Consider the following 18,743-nt stretch of genomic DNA (forward strand, 5'->3'; position numbering starts at 1 on the left):
CCAAGACCATCAATACACAAGTTGGAAGAAAAATACGATGCTAACAGGTCAGCCTTATTTTTGGCTGAAGTGGCAATAGAACCATCTGGTTTTGACAGATGGTGGGAATAGAGATGGGCAAAAGTTGCAGCCAATAACTTTGGTAAGAGACTAGAATGCTCAACTAGAATTTGGACAAGAAGCAAGTTTTATACTCTTAACCTGTTTGAAATCTAGTTTGGACTGATTAATAACTGCTTTACAATTTTTGCGATCTTTGGTGCAGGCAGGAAAGAAACCTGGAGACTTGAATACAAGCCAATTGTGATATGCAACATTCTTATCTTGAACAGCCTTAGAACATTTATTGGAAACCCAAGGTTTAGATAAAGGATGAGATTTTAAGGGGGAGTGTGGAATAGAAGATTTCATCCCTACAAGAATAAGTTCACCAACACGATCTGAGAAAACACTGTCAGAAGATCTGAAACAGTAATCCAACCAAGGAAAAGAAGAAATCTCACAGATCATCCCATTTTGCATTCTTGTAATGCCAAACAGCCCGAGGTTGAGAATGGCCATGAGAGAAAGGCTCCATTGGAAGAGAAACCATCACCAAGTTGTGATCTGAGGTGCCTAGAGGACCACTCACCTCAACTGTGTACAGTCAGTCCTCGTATAGCACGATAGTTGTGTTCCTAGAAACCCACGTGCAATGCAAAATCGTGCAATATAAACAACAGGCCGTATGGGAAAAATAGGGTTAGGTGCCGACCACCCAAGATTGAACATACATTTGTAACCAAAACATTACCAAACACAATAAATAATCGTAATAAAATATGTAAGTATTTTATTACGACTATTACGTAAAAAAATATTGCTAATGCTTTTGCTTCTATCGTAAGCAAACTTGTTTTTTGTTTGATTTTCTATCCAAACAGATGACAGCCGTTCCATCTCTTCCAATTCTTTGTGTCTTAATCTAATGGATTTTAATTACACTTTGAGTTGTTCCTGCTATGAAAGTTGTTTTTATTTTCTCTGCATTCTTTGTAATTCTCTGCGTTGCCTCATTTAGGTCTGTAGCACGTGCAATATCACATGGTCTTTCATTTCGCTCAAAGCTTTTCACAATTTCATATTTTTTCTCTATCGACAGAGGCGGACTGGCCATAAGCCTTACCGGGGAAACCCCGGTGGGCCGGAGGCCGGGGTGATTTTGGCCATAAACCATAGTATGAGGCCACTATAAATTTCCCCAGGTAAGAATTTTTTACCCAGTCTGCCTCTGTTTATCGATATTGCTTTTCTTTTTCTCTCTAAATCTGCAGTGTCTTTACCAGGACGCTTCCTTTTCACACCTTTTAAGTATTTTACTCATTTTTAGGGAATAAAGCACAATTACAAAATGAGGAGGCATGTTTGATACACATAAACAAAGCTGCGTGCGTGTAGCAACTGAATAAACAGCACCGTAAAGGCAGAGATACACTATTAACACCTCACATTTTACTAAAGCACATTTCTAGGGGTTACTACCATAAAACAATAAAAACAATTTCCAGTTGCGTTCCTGCTAGTGGAATCTGTTATAAACTGGTAGTAAACTCGATCTAATTGCATTTGCGATTATACCGATAGCTGGAATTGTGTTGGTTTTTACGTTATTATGGTGAAATGTGTTTCCACTTCACTGATATAAAAAACAAATACATTTTCAGAATCTTCTCTTCATTCCTATCGTGTTGCATTCGGTTGGGGTGATTCTGCGTTCAACTGCCATTTCTTGTAAACACGAAGGCGAATCGTGCATAAGTGAATTCGGTTCGTGTTATATAAGATATCGTTCCCCTGTTTATAAATCATGTATGATTGAATTCGTGTAGTGTAAACACGTGTTATACGAGGACTGACTGTACTTAGAAATTATGTTTGTGAGAAAAAGATCAAGTGCGTGTTAACTGCATGGTTAGGACTTTTTGGTATGCTGGTAGGTAAACGAACAATCTGTGTGAGGTCATTAGTAATTGTGAAAGTCTCAGGATCTTGACCGGCCGGATCCATATGACTAGAAAATGGAAGCCAGCTGGAGTTGTGAGCATTAAAATCACCAAGGAAATTTACTTCACTGTTAGGAAAGCTGGACTGGAGAAAGTCAAAATTTCAAAGAGAGGAAGTCAAAAAGTTCCAAGTGATTAGTGGAGTTAGGAGAACGATAGAGGCAACAGATGAGTTTGACAGAATGTGATAGTGAGATTTTAAACCAGAGAAGATTGAAAAGAGGAGATGCCAAATTACTAAGTTTCTGACTGGGAATATAAAAACAGACTGACTGGGAATATCTGACTGTTCCCAGTCAGAAACACATAAGTAAGTAAATGCATAAGTACCTCCTTTGAAGTGAAAGGAATTATACAGTGAATAATTTGGACAACTGAGATGAATAGTTGTTGAATCAACTAATAACTGGGATTCTGTCAGAAAAAGTACATGTGGTTTGGTAGACTATATTGAAATGGACGCTACAAAACAAGGAAGTGTTTGGAAGGTTTAGATCTTTTCACAGATAAGTTTGTTCTATTAGTTTGACAATTCATGATATATTCAGTAGAAAGAAAAGGTGGGGAGGACACTGTATGAAGCAATGAAATTTTTCGATATGGTTTACACATGGCAAGAATATACCCAGTTCCTTGAAATAATGTGGCCTCACAATGCACACACACACACACTACTCGGACTCCCTGCAGTCACTATCTGACAATGCAGAGGGCAGTGAGATTATACACTAGCTAATCCAGAGCCTCCTAGAGTGTTACCAATAGGTTTGCTCCAGTGGACTATCTAGCGGCCGGCCAGCAAACACCATTTTAGAGCTGTACCCTTTAAATGTAAGGAAGACTGGACCTTGCCATGATGCCCATCATAACCTCAAAAGACATCAATCATACTGCATGATGGAAGAGATGAGGGGTTGGGTGTTTGCCAGAGACTTTTCTCTGAAGACTAAACATGGGTTCTACCACTTCAAGCTCCCAATAAGCAAAGTGGTGGTACTGCACCAGCTGATGAGTCATCTCTCATCTAGTACTGCCTGGTAACACAGAGGGGCAGCATTCCTCGGTGTGATGTGGGTGCCACACTTCTATCTCTGCTTACATTGGTTCACACCTGGGTGGTCAGCTCCAGTATGATAGGTTCTGTATTTCAGGACTTGCACATAGAGGTTATACCCAGGGATACTAACAGTCCCATCATCATGAAGGTGTGAGCTGAGGATTTGGCTGTCACAGACCTACCAGACTTTGCCGAAATTAAGTCCACTTGGTTTAAGTGTCACCCAAATATCAGTTCCATCAGCATTTTAGACTCCCAGGTAGCAAGCTTCTCTTCATCTTCTCTTTGACTTCATCTTCTCTTTGACTCATCAAAGAGAAGTCTCAAAGGAGTGCTGCTCCACAATGGAAATAAATATGGGTCAATTCCAGTGGCTCACTCTGTGCATTTGAAATAAACATATGAGAACTTACAGTTACTGACAAATATTAAGTATGACAAACATGGTTGGTTGTTCTGTGCTTACTTTAAAGTGATAGGCATGTTACTTGGACAGCAATCTGGCTACACAAAAAATGCCTTGCTTTTTGCTGAGTGGGACAGTCAGGCAATGATTAAGCACTGGGATGTCAAAGTCTGATGAAAGGGACAGTCTGTTGCCCGGATTAAAGAACATAGCTCATAAACCACTGGTTGACCCCAAAATTGTCCTTTCACCCCTGCACATCAAACTGGGTTTGATGAAACAGTTTGTAAAAGCTTTATCTCAGGAAGATTCCTGCTTCAACTACCTTTGTACTAAATTCTCATCAATCACCCAAGAGAAGTTGAAACAAGGTGTTTTTGTTGGACCTCAAATCTGCAACCTGATGAGGAACTGAGATTTTGAGGAAACTAAGAATAAAAGAGAAAAACAGACATGGATAACTTCAGGTCTGTTGTTGATAAGTTCTTAGAGAACAACAAAGATCCAAACTACAAGAATATGTTGTCAAACTTCAAGGAGCTAGGCTGCAATGTTAAGATACATTTTTTACACTCCCACATCAATTACTTCCCAGAAAATCTAGGAAGTGTTAGTGATAAATAGGGTGAGAGGTTTCACAAAGACATCAAAGACAAGGAGATGAGGTACCAGGGGAGTTGGAATGTCAACACGACTGACTGACTATTGCTGGAGGGTGAACAGGGATTGTAAAGTAGAAGGATCGGCAAAAAAAAATCAAAGAAATGAAAATTTGATCCATCGTAAATCAGTTTTTAAAATGAGAGGTGAGTATTTAGCGGACTTTAATAGTGTTTTCAACATGTAATTAAATATAAAAGTCTGGCAAAAGTAGCATTTTGTTATAATTTGTAAAAAATCAGATTTTCTTTTGTGATTTTTGAAGAAACCTGATTGTCATGGATGTGAATGGAAGTCATTTTTGAAATCAGCATTAGAAAATGATTCAGAAACTCCCTTTTCTGAGAAAACATCAGTGAATTTTTTTTTTCAAAATCAGATTATTTTAATCTGCTAAGTGCTAAAATAAAACATTTCCTCTTTAAATAAGGGAAAAGAGAGAGAGAGAGAGAGAGAGAGAGAGAGAGAGAGAGAGAGAGAGAGAGAGAGAGAGATTTTAAAAAGAATGTATTAGAAGACAAAATGCACAAGGCATAATTTCTTATGGGTTTAGGTAATTAACTATATAATATTGGTGTAGATACACCATAGTTAGATATACTATGGTGTATTTACACCAATATTATATAATTAAAAAGAATATACTTTCACCCTTTAAAAATTCCACATTTTTTACACAATAAGCCTTTTTAATTTTTATTTAACTTTTAATTTTTAATTTTTATTTTTTTTATTTTTATTTAATTTTTGCAATCTGACTAGATGTCTTATATGAATCTACAATGACACAGTAATTAGGCACCCTTCATTTTAAAATTATTTAACACATTTAGCAGATTTAACTAATTTGTTATAAATATCCCTTCTGCTAAAAGTCCCAAAAAATATATTTTTTGTAAGAAAAATGCCTTTTTTTTTGTTAGTTGTTGGCGCATCGGCTTCTGTGGCCATATTGCACCTCCCAAGGTTTTTGCATTTTCTACTCAAGCCCGAGGCGGGATTCGAACCCGCGACCTTTGGGTTACCAGGCAGGCACTTTACCCACCCGGCTAGCCCGGTCGGCGCAAAAAAAAAAAAAAAAAAAACCGCCTTCGTTAAGTTCAAGGGTCTTTATAAACTACTACCATCACTGATTTAAAATAAAAGCTAAGAGTGAATATGGTGAATTTGTGAACTTTGTTTACTGGAATAATACTAGCTATTATAAAGTATATATAAATTTTGGAAAAATTTATATATACTTTATAATATACTAATAATATGCGATTCTGAGTACAATAATAATATCAGCAATTCAATTATACACCAAAAAGCACAGTTGCATATTCTGAGTCATATTCCGAAATCTATAAATGAATTGCTGATGTTAAAAGTAATTTCTGCAAAGGAAATTCTGTTAAGAGATATTTACTCACATATAGTAACAAAAGTCATGAAGAAAATCTGAATACCACTTCCAATGACAGCCGAAAACAACTTTGGATATTTTGGTGGACGGAACACATCACCATGCACTAGTTTCCATCCAGTTTCTTCCATAGTGTCTTCCTGATAAAAGATAAAAAAAAAAATTGCAGTGTGTTTTTCTTAATTATTCTTTAACGAGAAAGTACAAGTATCACTAACTCAATACACAGATATATTAAGATGAAAAACTTACATCTTCCTGGAATTAAAGCATTTTTAATATATTTTTATTTAAATTTAAACATTTTTCTTATTGTTTCAAGAACCTACTAACTACTACAGATGCCCTTCTTAAGGCTTGTGTTAGCATTAGTAGAGGCATATGATGCAAGAAAGCAAGCTTATACAGCATTAGCAAAATAAAAAAAAAACCTTCCCATTTCACCCATTTGTTCATTCCAAATGTTTGTATAGTTCTCCCTTGAATTTATTTAAGCTGCGAACTTCCGCAACGACAGATGGAAGTTTGTTCCAGCAATTCACCACCGACTGGCTAAAGGCAAATTTCCGCACATCTATTCTACAACTGCCTTTCCTCAATTTCAACTTATGTCCCCTCAGGTGATTACTTTCGACAAGAGGAAAAATCCCATCAGCATTGAGCTGGCTCAAACCAGTCAAGGCCTTATACACCTCAGTCAGATCCCCTTACACGTTCCTAGTCTCAAGACACTGTAATTTGCAAAACTTAAGCCTTTCTTCGTAACAGCAACCCTTTGTTCCATTCATTAATCTTGTTGCCCTTCTCTGCACTCGCTCCAGCAGCTCTACATCCTTCCTAAAATGAGGGCTCCAGACCTGCATACAGTACTCAAGGTGTGGCCTGACCTTTGCCTTATACAAGGGGATAATCACCTCCTTATCCCTGCTAGAAAAATTCCTGTATATCATTGACAAAACACCATGAGCTAATCTTGCAGACCGTCTGCACTGCTCAAAAAACTTCATATCTTTCTGCACAATTACCCCCAGGTCCTTTTCACTCTATACCACTGTCAGTGTAGCATCACACAGTTGATACATTACTCTGGGCTTACTGCTTCCCATATGCAGTACTTTACATTTGTCAATGTGAAACTTAGTTGCCACCTCTCAGCCCATCTGCTCAACTTTTCTAGATCCTGCTGCAGCAGCAGCGTACTGTCATTAGTGTCATTAATAACCCTGCCAACCTTCGTATCATCTGCAAACTTGGACATTAAGCCAGATATACCATCATCAATAAATACAGAAAACAACAATGGACCCAACACTGAACCCTGAGGGACTCCACTAATAACATTAGTCCACAATGAGCAGTGTCCATTGATTACCACTCTTTGTCTTCTCTCACTCAACCATCCCTTTATCCATAGCAGCAATTTGCCTACAATGCCACGCTGCTCCAATTTGTTCAGCAGTCTTCCATGTGCAACAGTATCAAAAGCCTTTCTAAGATCCAAATATATGACATCAAAGTTATTCCCTTCATCCAGTTGCTTTGTGACCACATCATAGTATCCAATCAAATTGGTCAGACAAGACTTTCCCTTAACAAAACCATGCTGTGTCCGAGCTATAACTGATCCTGCGGTGTTTTTTTTTAACCAGTGCCTCCATTAATTTTCCTGGAACAGAAGTTAAACTAACAGGTCTGTAATTATTTGTGTCGCCCTTTAATCCTCCTTTGTGAATTGGGGTCACATTTGCACATCTCTAGTTCATGGGTACCTCCTCTGAGTCTAAAGAAACTCTCATAATTATGGCTAAGGGTTTGTTTTTGTTCCTTTGCTGCCTCCTTTAATATAACTGGATAGATCCCATCCATCCCAGGTGCTTTCTTATGTTTATCTTCAACAATTTCTCCTCCACTTTCCTCTCAGTTATTACAAAATCATCTACCTTACTGTTAAAATGTAATTCACCTCTGGCATTCCACTCCCTGAATAACTCCTCATGTGTTAATGTAGATGCAAAATACTCATTTAGTTTGTTAGCTTCCTGAGCAGGATCATCAACAGTTGAACCATCAATATGTATTGGAACAATCTGATTCATCCCCTTCCTTCTAGAGTTTACATAAGTAAAGAACTCTTTGCTGTTTTTCTTTGTATCCTTTGCTAAAGATTTCTTGTAATCTGCCTTTGCCTGCCTAACTTCCTTTGTGACTTGGTTACAGACCAGCTTATATTAATCATAGGCTTAGTGTCACCCATTAATTTATATGCATCCCATACATTTTTCTTCTCTGCCACGAGTCTCATTAGTTCATCTAATATCCATTTAGGCCTAAACCCTTAACAGTATTTCTTAGTTGGTATGAAAAGCAAAGTAGCTTCCAAGATCAATTCTTTGAATGCTTCCCATTTTGAATTTGCTGTCCCACCGTATAGAATTTAAATACTGTTTCAGACCATCGTAGTCTCAGTTATGAAAGCAAAAACCCTTCCCTTTAACACTGATGATAGTTACTTCTTTCAGTAAATCCCACTTCAGCACACTGTGATCACTGTCACCTAGTGGTTCCTTTATCTGCAGATTCTTAATGCATGAAGAATCACTACTGATAATCAGATCAAGAGTATTACTCCTTCTAGTTGCCTCCCGAACATGCTGATGTAGAAAACAATCTTCCAACAGATCCACAAAAGCCTTGCTAGTGTGTGAGTGACCAACCCATAAATTCCAGTCAGTATCTGGGAAATTAAAATCTCCCATTATAAGACTCTGATTTACTGGCCCACTCTATTTCCCTGTACAGTTTCTTATTATAATCATCAGAGTCATTAGGCCTGTAACACACTCCTACTCTCAATTTTTATTTCCCAATGCTTATGTCACACCAAACTGACTTGACACTGCACTGTTCAGCGATGTCGACTGGCTTCACTTCCTTGGATTTTATGTGTTTTTTAACTAATAGCATAACCCCTCCTCCCTTCCTATCCTTCCTGTACACATTGTACGGTTATTGGGAAGTGGTGTTGTGATGTGCTTACGTCTTTGTCATCGTGTAAGAAAATATGCAAATTAGTTAACTGTTGTGGTTTTTTGAACTAATTTTTTTTTTTTTTTTGTTGCCTACTGGGGGTGGCAATAAACTTTTATCTTGTTGAATTATTGTTTAATGCTATATTACCTTGTACAATTATTTTGGTAATTACTGATGTGTTTTGTATGGTATTTCTAGCTTATTATTAGTAGTAGCTATGTAAGCTTCTTTTGCATACTTCAATTTGTTTTGTGAATTTTCTTTTATGAGGATTCAAAATTACTGTGTTGTTAATAACATAAATTGAATTTTGCAGTCTCTGCACCTTACATTGCTCCAACTGTATATTATGATAATATTGTGAACTGTCTTCTAAGGTTTATAAATTTACTATGTTGTTAATAATGTAAATATTATTTTGTTGTCTCTGCAGGTTGCAGAGGGCCATTTCTTTTGTTGGCTAATTGTATTTTGTTAATTCATCTCGTTTTGTTGGGGAATTATATATACTACATTAATGTAAATATCATACTGTTTCCTCTGTGGGTTGTAGAGGGCCATTGCATTCATTTGGCTAACTGTATTTTGTTAATTCACCTTGTTCTGTTGATGAATTGTTCGTGCTAATTATTTTTAGCTAATGATTCATGGTTTTATGGGTCTTTCACCCATACCTTGGGTCATATGTCTTTGGCAGCAGGGGTTCTGTTGTCTTAATAACCTTAATAGTTGTTTAAACCTGAACTTATTTAAAATGATTTTATGCAAGTTGCTGCATAAAGTGTTTTAGATTTTATTACCTGTTTTATCATTTTAACTTCTATTTGTTTGTTCATGCTGATAGTTTCAGCTGAACTTGAATATTATAGAAGTTGTCGTGGCTGTTTAGTAAATTGATATCAGTACTGGTTGAGGATTCTCAACATTAGTGTTTTCTCCTTGTTTTGTTTGGATGTCTCTGTCATGACAGTCTGTATTTGTGTTTGCTGGCTTGACCCTGATCCCAGTTTTCTGGTGTCAGGGTTGGGTTCAGACTATCACTTGTTAAAATATAAAATACTGCTTGATTATCATTAAGTTAAAATTTTAAGTTATCTATTTGGACTTGCTCTCTGATTGTGTCTTGGGTTTTGGAAGTGGTAGTAGTAGTAGTAGTGGCATTTGATGCAAGAAAGCAAGTGTATGAGCTTATGCAGCATCAGCCAAAAAAAAAAAAATATCACACCATTCCCTCCAAATGCCTGTCCAGTTCCTCCTTAAATTTATCAACTTCCACAACAACAGATGGAAGTTTGTTCCAGCAATTAACCACCCGCTGGTTAAAGGCAAATTTCCGCACATCTAATCTACATCTGTCTTTTCTTAATTTGAATTTATGCCCCCTTAGGTACGTAATCTGAACAAGTGAAGGATCCCATCAGAATTCAGCGTGCTCAACCCATTCAAGGCCTCATATACCTCAATCAGATCACCGCGCAGGTGCCTAGTCTCCAGCCACTGCAATTTGCAGAACTTAAGCCTCTCTTGGTAAGAGGATCCCTTCATTCCCCTCACCAATCTTGTTGCCCTTCTCTGTACACGCTCAAGTAAATCTACATCCTTCCTAAAATGAGGCCTCCAGACCTGTACGCAGTACTCAAGGCGTGGCCTGACCATTGCCTTATACAGAGAGATAATCACCTCCTTTTCCCTGCTAGCAAAATTCCTATATATCATTGACAAAACCCCATGACCTGCCCTGGCAGCCTGTCTGCATTGCTCAGAAAACTTCATATCTGACTGCACAATTACTCCCAGGTCTTTTTCATTTTCTACCACCTTAAGTGTAGTACCACACAGTTGGTACGTTTCTCTGGGGTTACTTCTACCCATATGCAGTACTTTGCTTTTGTCAAGGTTAAACTTCAGTTGCCACTTCTTAGCCCATCTGCCCAAATTATCTAGATCCTGTTGCAGTAGCACACTGCCATTACTGTCATTAACAACCCTGCCAACCTTTGTATCATCTGCAAACTTCGACATTAAGCCTGATATACCTTCATCAATATCATTGATAAATATACAAAACAACAGTGGACCTAACACCGAACCCTGTGGGACTCCACTAATAACATTAGTCCAAGAAGAGCAGCACCCATTGATTACCACCCTCTGTCTTCTCCCACTTAACCATCCTTTTATCCATTCTAGCAACTTACCCTTAATACCATTCTGCTCCAATTTGTACAATAGTCTTCCATGCGCAAGTGTCAAAAGCTTTCCTGAAATCCAAATATATGATATCAAAATTATTTTTTGCATCCAGTTCCTTTGTAACCACATCATAATATCCTATCAAATTTGTCAGACAAGACTTTCCCTTAACAAACCCATGCTGTGTCTGAATTATTGCTGCAGTCTTGTCTAGATGATCCTGCAATGCATCTTTAACCAGTGACTCCGTTATTTTACCCGGAACAGAAGTTAAACTAACTGGTCTGTAATTACTCGTGTCACCCTTCGATCCCCCTTTGTGAATTGGGGATACATTTGCACATCTCCAGTCCGTGGGAACCTCCCCTGAGTCCAAGGCTGCTCTCATAATTATGGCTAAGGGTTTGCTTAGTTGCTTCCCGCCTCCTTTAATATAACTGGATAGATCCCATCCACCCCAGGTGCTTTTCTTATGTTTGGACCTACAACCTACAAAAAGTTGTAGGTTTTTTAAGGTTTTGTAATCTTATTGATTTGCAGTCTTTCAATTGCTTATTGGTATGATTCTTGCCTTGCTTTTGGAGTTTTAAATTTTATTTTAAGTTATTATCTGCCCTAATGGTTGATATTATGACTGGGTTTATTATGATTACTGGGTAAAATTGATTGTATGTATATATGCATAGCTGTTGATAATTAGTTTTTACATGTTCCTTGTAGTCTTCTTACTTTTCTCTTTTATATTCTTCTGCTTATATTTCTAGAGGATATCTGTATTCCTCTTCTCTTCTGTTCCTTTTTCTTCATCCTCTCTAAATTATTTTGAGGTTCTCCTTGTGACAACCTTGGTACGTGTCTCTTGATAGTAGAACCTGGCTGCCTCCTTGTGGCTTGGGATGGGAGTCGGGGGTAGGGTTGCCTTTGTTCTCCTGCCCCCTGACTGCTAAATGCCAGGTGCCGGCTTACAACATACAACAAAACACACATTAATATACACATAAAGATACAAACATTTCATTAGATCTTTGTTTTTCTCTCTCTTTTTTTAAATGCCAGCCTTGGCAATTTGCCATCACATATGACTCAGCAGTGTATAGGGGAAACCCTGGTTACCGCCTTTACATACAAGAATACTTTGAATACTTTTTGCACACATTGTACTCCCCAAATTCCATTTCTGCATTCCTTATATCTGTGCGCACCACGCTTCTGATATCCCAACAATATCTGCCTTTGATGTTTTGACCAACACCTCAAATTCATCAAATTTATTTACCAAACTCCTAGCATTGGTGTACCTACAAGTATACACGCACTTGTTCCTATTCTTAGCTAACCTAACAAAGCCCATGTGTTTACTTGTACCGCAATGACTCCCGGCAGTTTCTGAAATCCCCTACATCTTGTTTTCCAGGCTGCTGCTCATTCCAATAGAAGAATTGCAAGAATCACTTTCACTTCTGCCAGCAGCTACTGTTAATCTATTAGTCCGTGTATCCCCCCAAGCTAGCAGTTTTCCAACCCACCTAACACTGCCTCGATAGCATCTGCAAATATTCTTGCATCCTTTCTATTTAAGTGTATCCCATCCGTGTAGAAGCAGTCTCTCCTGTTAACAAGCACAGACCAGGCTTAGAAAAATTATACCCCTCGAGCCTTGCACAATCTCTCCAGGGCTGAATTGATTGACAAAGCTCTCATCATATACTCCCTCCTATCGTGTGTGGGCAGAATTGCAGGCACTTTCAAATTCAACCCTAAGCACAGCTTTTTTTCAACAGTGACCTGTATTTGTTAAGTAATTCTGCCGGTCTTCTACTCTTAATATCATTAGTGCCAACATGTACAACAATATCACCTTTTGTTCCCTTAAAAGATGATATCTGCTCTACAACATCATCAACCTTTAACCCCTGGCAGACATCCTACTTTCACTATTTAACAGTAGTCACCATTTTCATTTTCTAATTACTATCAGACATTTCTTTAACAAACTTCCATATAGCAAATTTTCTTGATTTCCCCCTGGTCATTACATTGAAAATAGTTTCCATATAACGAACTAATTTAGAGAAACCTGATTATGCATCATTCGCACCTCTGGCCTTTAGACAATAGAGCTGATTCTGTAGAAAGCACAAATTAATAGCTCAAAGGATTAAGATTTAATCCCTTTAGCTCTTAAAAGCTAAAGGTATTAACTCTTAAGAGCACAAATTAAGAGCTAAAACATTCCAAAATTTGGTATTGCCCATAAATCCTATACAACCAAAATCTCTACCATACCGAGAAGTCATGCTGATCAACTGTTATCTATGTATCTATAGCCATTGGCAAAGATTAAGGCATATTCGTGTAGATTAGGATGTAAAAAAAAAAAAAAAAACACCTTTAAAATTTGGCATCCCTGCCAGTACTGTGTCAACCATTCTGAAAAACCGTGTTTCAATTCTCAAACTATTTGAGAAAATGGAACCCTGTTGAAAGAGTGAGAAATTATGCCTGCATGAAGATGAAGTCGTTTTTAAGTGTGTGAAGTTGATTCGAGACCAAAACATTCCAATATCAGGGCCATTAATAAAAGAAAAGGCTATGGAGTACACATCTTTTCTGGGGCATAAAAGATTTCAAGCCAGTTCTGGTTGGCTGGACAAATTTAAAAATTGCCACGGCTTACTCGAAAAAGTTATTTCTGGTTAAAGTGGAGTTGTAATGAAAGAAGACTGTACCCATTGGAAAGAAACAATTTGAAAAAAAATGATGGATGACTATGAGACCAAAGACATTAAACGTTGATGAAACAGATCTATTTTTCAAAATGTTTGCCAAACAAGACACTGACTTTTAAAGGTGATAAATATTTAGATGGTAAAATAGTAAGGAGAGAATTACAGACTTTAGTGCAAATATGGCTGGTATTGAAAAACTGAAGCTTTTGGTAATAGGCAAAAGTAAACAACCCCGATGTTTCAAAGGAGTAAAGTCGTTATAGTTGGACTATAACTACAACAAAAAAGCTTAGATGACAAGTGAAATTTTTGAATAGTGGATTTAAAATTTCAATAGAAAGATAACAAAAGAAAACAGAAAAATCAAGTTGATTGTCGACAACCACCTTGCCCACTTTCACTCAGTAATTTGGAACCCTACGGGTGTGAAGCTTGTTTTCTTCCCTCCGAATACCTTGCTTAAGCTGCAATCTATGGACCAAGGCATTATCAAGAATTTGAAAATGAACTATTGAAAGCACATACTGAAACAAATTATACTGAGAATAGAAACCAACCAACCTATAGATTCTGTTATAGATTTGCAGATGTACATATCAGAGTTGGCGCGAGTGTGGAGTCAAGATGTGTCGGAAACAATGATTAAAAATTGTTTCGCAAAAGTAGGTTTTGCTAAAATGCCAATTAATAGTGATGAGGGATGAACTACCAGAAGATATTGAGTAATCTTGGGAAGAACTACAAGCAAGAGGTTTGATCAGTGGAGAAATTGTTCTTGATGAATTTTTTGTAGTTGATAATGTCATATTAGCTGAATATCTGAGTGACACCAACATTTTAGAGAGTATTCAAAGAACTAGCAACAATATCAGCAATGAGTTGGATGAAAATAAGGGCAATATTAAACCTACAAAACATCAAATGTTGGTAGCATTTGAAACTTTGCATTGAGGCTGTTAATGTGAAGAAAATGGGCCAGAAAATACATTTGAGTGTTTAAACAAATGCGAACATTTTCATGAATGATGTACAGTAAAATCCAGTGTACAACAAAAAATAACCAAATATTTTATGAAATAATTCTTAAAAGTGTGCTTGTTATTTTGTTATTTGGTTTTTAGGAGCATTAGCAACTAAGGCCATATTGCTCCGGGATATGCGGTGGTCATTCCCTGACCTTTCCGCATTCTCCGTATTTGGTGGTGACGGGCTCGAACCCCGGTCTAATCAAGAAGCGTTATTTTTATAGTTGATAATGTCATATTAGCTGAATATCTGAGTGACACCAACATTTTAGAGAGTATTCAAAGAACTAGCAACAATATCAGCAATGAGTTGGATGAAAATAAGGGCAATATTAAACCTACAAAACATCAAATGTTGGTAGCATTTGAAGCTTTGCATTGAGGCAATTAGAAGAAATATTTTACGAAATAATTCTTAAAAGTGTGCTTGTTATTTTGTTATTTGGTTTTTAGGAGCATTAGCAACTAAGGCCATATTGCTCCGGGATATGCGGTGGTCATTCCTTGACCTTTCCGCATTCTCCGTATTTGGTGGTGACGGGCTCGAACCCTGGTCTAATCAAGAAGCGTGTGCTACGCACTGCTGCTCTTTCCCACCTGGCTATGGAGGCGCCTTTAAAAGTGTGCATCATGTAAGTAGTCATTTCTTAATAAGTATGTATTAATAAACTGATTGTTTTCAAATGTTAGAAAATTCATTCATTCCCACTTATTTCTGATTTATTTCCCACCTTTAACTATATTTCTAAATGTTGAATTACAGTATTTTACATTGTTTAAAAGGTCATATTTCTTTATAATGAAATTTCTGTTTAGCGAATTTTTTCAAGCGAACTATTGATTTCATCATATAGAGATCTGACTGTATATCCATGTATAAATCTATATATGTATTAAATAATACATACAGATTCAGAAATGTGCATGAAGTGGGGGGGGGAGAATACAAACATCCTAAGAAGGTACTGCCCAGTCACATACATGAAATAAACTGTCAGTTATACATAACTCAGAAATGGAAGTGAATTATTAATTCCTTAAGTAATTCTGTTAACTTTTTTTTTCTTTATTATATTACAGTACATCAAAACTGATTTTTTTCTTGCAGATGCTCATACTTACCATATCTTCATCTTTATTGTAGCGTGCTATATCTCTACGCAGTGTTCTGACTATGATCATTGTCAAAATTCCTAAAAATGAAATTCGGGATTAATTAATATTAAATTATGTGGTAAGAATTTTATTAATGAGAATGATTTTACTTAAAAAGCAGAAATATTTAGGTATCAACATGACTTTCACACCATATTTTCATATGTGAACTTACTGTCCACACAGAAATCCTAATTCACAATTTGATTTCAAAGCATTCTCTAAAATAACAACTGCCACTATGCTAACTGTTAAGGAAACTATTAAAGTATTATTAGTAGTCAGAATAATAAAAAATTGTTTTTAAACAATTTTGAAAATTTTATGCAACAATATACTTCATGTCTTGAAAAAGTATAATGTGGGTCGTGTTGCAAAGCTAAAAAAAAAAAAAAAAAAAAATTATATTGTGTTATAAAACTTGAGAAATCAACAAATTTCTGAAATTTCACCCATATAGAGCCTTTTAAAATAAGCTGCACTTTTACTATTTTGTGGCTGCTTATCAAAGGGACTCTGGTTATTATAATAGACTTACCTATTGTTTATTCAAGGTTTGAATGAACTTGTTCACAAGTTTATTCAAACAAAGGTTTTTTTGTTATTCCAGATCATATGATATGATATGATACTGAATTAATGAAATCTAATTGTGTAACAAGACTATATGTGCCTTACTTCAGTGTATTTTGGAGAGACATATCAGCAAAGATTTAAAAAAATAGTAAGTTTTAAAGGCACTGCTACCATACAGCTCAGAAGGCCAAATTATGAAAGCAAAATGACAAAACTGAATTATATAGAGTAACATTATCAACCAATAATTTTTATGGTTGGTTTTGTATACACCATATTCAAAAAGTAAGGTAAAATATTTAAGCTTCAAGCTGGGGAGACATAATTATGACTGGTGTAGATATTTGGATCTACTTTCTGTGTTAACAGGAAAGAAATATTTGCCCCAGCAGCAGTTGCTACTGTTTATAACAAACATGTTTGTGTGGCACCTAACAGGTGATCAACTTTTTTTTTTTTTTTTTTTTTTAATTTCTGATAGAAGTTTCTGGCTTTTGGCTTCAAACAGAATTCACTGTTTGAAGTACACCAATATTTGATATTTAACTAATGGATTGCAATACTTATTAAATGTGATTTTTTATTTTCTTAATGAAAAATTTGAAATTTTAAAAATTGTGTTTTTTTACAAATGTTATTTTCAGCAAAACCGAACTTTTATTAGTTCTGCTGCAAAAAAAAAAAAAAAAAAAAAAAAGAAAGAAAACCTATTTTTCATAAAATATAAAGATGAAACTAATAGTTACTGTTGTACACCTTGTACAACAATTAAAACAATGAGTACCTAATTTCTGTAGCAGACTCATCAGTCATCATGTTAATTTTAGTTTCAGCAATGTACTGTTTATGATATGCTGAAATAGAAACTAGCACTGTTTACTATTTCTGGATGTGGCAAAAATGATAAACAGTTGCACGGGACTCGACAGGTTCTTTATGTGTATAATCCCAAGTAAACAATTTTTCACTTCCAAAATACTCAAATAAGAGTGATTATATTTAGGAGGTACGGAAAGTTTCAGCTATTAGCACTGAACCAACAATTATTGCACAACAGTTATTTTGGAACTGTCAGGTCTTACAAGACCACTGCTGGGGTAGCAGTGGTCTTGTAATAATTATTCGACAAAATAATTATTTATGGTTGCAACACAGGATTCTGAAATACTGAGCTTTATTAATTTTAACTATTTACCAAGACCCTCAAAGTAAAGTAGTGGTTATATAAAATTCATTATGTAAGAACCAGGTATTTTTGTACCCAAATTTTTAATTAAACTTTGCTAATGACTTAAACAGATGTTTTAGTAACAATGATAACTTTTGAAAAGTTTTAATTTATTTAAGAATTATTATTTATTAAAAATAAAAATATTTTAAAATTAACAAAAGTATTTTTTCTCATTTTATTCTTTATATTTATTAAATTCTAATGTTTAATCATTGGAGGTGATTAAATATTAGAATTTAACATGATTCCTGAATTTTGTTGCATTCTTGGTTTATAACTGTACACTAAATTTTGCCCACATGAAAGTACCAAAGATCTTTGAGGATATTCAGGATGAGTGCTTTCCTCCAGTGACCAATCCATTGTTTAGGAAATTCACCATCCAAAAGGAATGATGGGCTGGACATTTGGGAGGAAGTGTGGTGATGCATTATCCTGCTGTAAGTATACTTGTGTCTGGATACATGCTTCTTATTGCAGGTGTATTAATCATTAAGATTTTAAAATAACTTTACCCTGAGACAGCATAAGTTAAAAATATCCTTTGGGAGAAGAATTCCATCCAAATATAACCCCTGGCAGATTAACATATTTCTAAGTGTAATATGTAGGTTTTTCATTAGCCCAGTACACACACAGTTATCACAATTTACATGCACATTTAGCCTGAACTTTGATTTGACCCATACAATTAGATTACAAATGTTCTCAAAAACATCAGCTTAGCCTATTTTCTTTTGGTACTACTCACAGAACTGCATATGCTGACCTTGATCATCTCCCTAAGTTGCATACAACATCCAAGGTAAATATGTAGGGTTTTCATTTTATATTCTTTAAAATATTTTAAGAACATAAAATTTATTGTGCCTTGTTGACTTGTCAGTTAACTGTACATTGACATCTAATACAGGTTGAGCATCCCTAATCCGAAACTTTGAGCGCCGACATGATGCCACAAGTGGAAAATTCCACACCTGACTTCATGTGATGGGTCGCAGTCAAAACGCAGGCACAACAGACAGTTTATTCAGCATCCCCAAAGGATAAAAGACCCTCCCAGCCCCCTTCAGCTGTGATATATCTTTCCCACACATGCCCAGATTCCCCCATGCAAGCATGCCCACAAAGGGTAATAAAATTGCACATGCGTATTTTGGACGCATCAACGGCAGGTTCCCCATGATGCTCCACATGGGGCCAAGATCTGTGTGCATTACTCACTGTGTTT

The 18,743-nt window shown here is 36.2% G+C and overlaps 1 protein-coding gene across 4 annotated transcripts in view; it reads right to left on the reverse strand.

Annotated features, from left to right (window-relative positions):
- Positions 1 to 18,743, reverse strand: part of TM9SF4 (transmembrane 9 superfamily protein member 4) — a 141,236-nt gene that overhangs the window by 39,977 nt on the left and 82,516 nt on the right. For all 4 annotated transcript variants that reach the window (XM_090373238.1, XM_090373235.1, XM_090373236.1 and 1 more), the window contains exons 9-10: positions 15,673 to 15,743; positions 5,581 to 5,713 (exon numbers count right to left, since the gene is read on the reverse strand). In XM_090373238.1, the coding sequence (XP_090229364.1) occupies positions 5,581 to 5,713; positions 15,673 to 15,743 (204 nt within the window). The remainder of the gene's footprint in view (positions 1 to 5,580; positions 5,714 to 15,672; positions 15,744 to 18,743) is intronic.

The sequence above is a fragment of the Mastigoproctus giganteus genome, chromosome 5, assembly GCF_048544385.1.
Source record: "Mastigoproctus giganteus isolate SK-2022 chromosome 5, ASM4854438v1, whole genome shotgun sequence".
NCBI classification, from domain to species: domain Eukaryota; kingdom Metazoa; phylum Arthropoda; class Arachnida; order Uropygi; family Thelyphonidae; genus Mastigoproctus; species Mastigoproctus giganteus.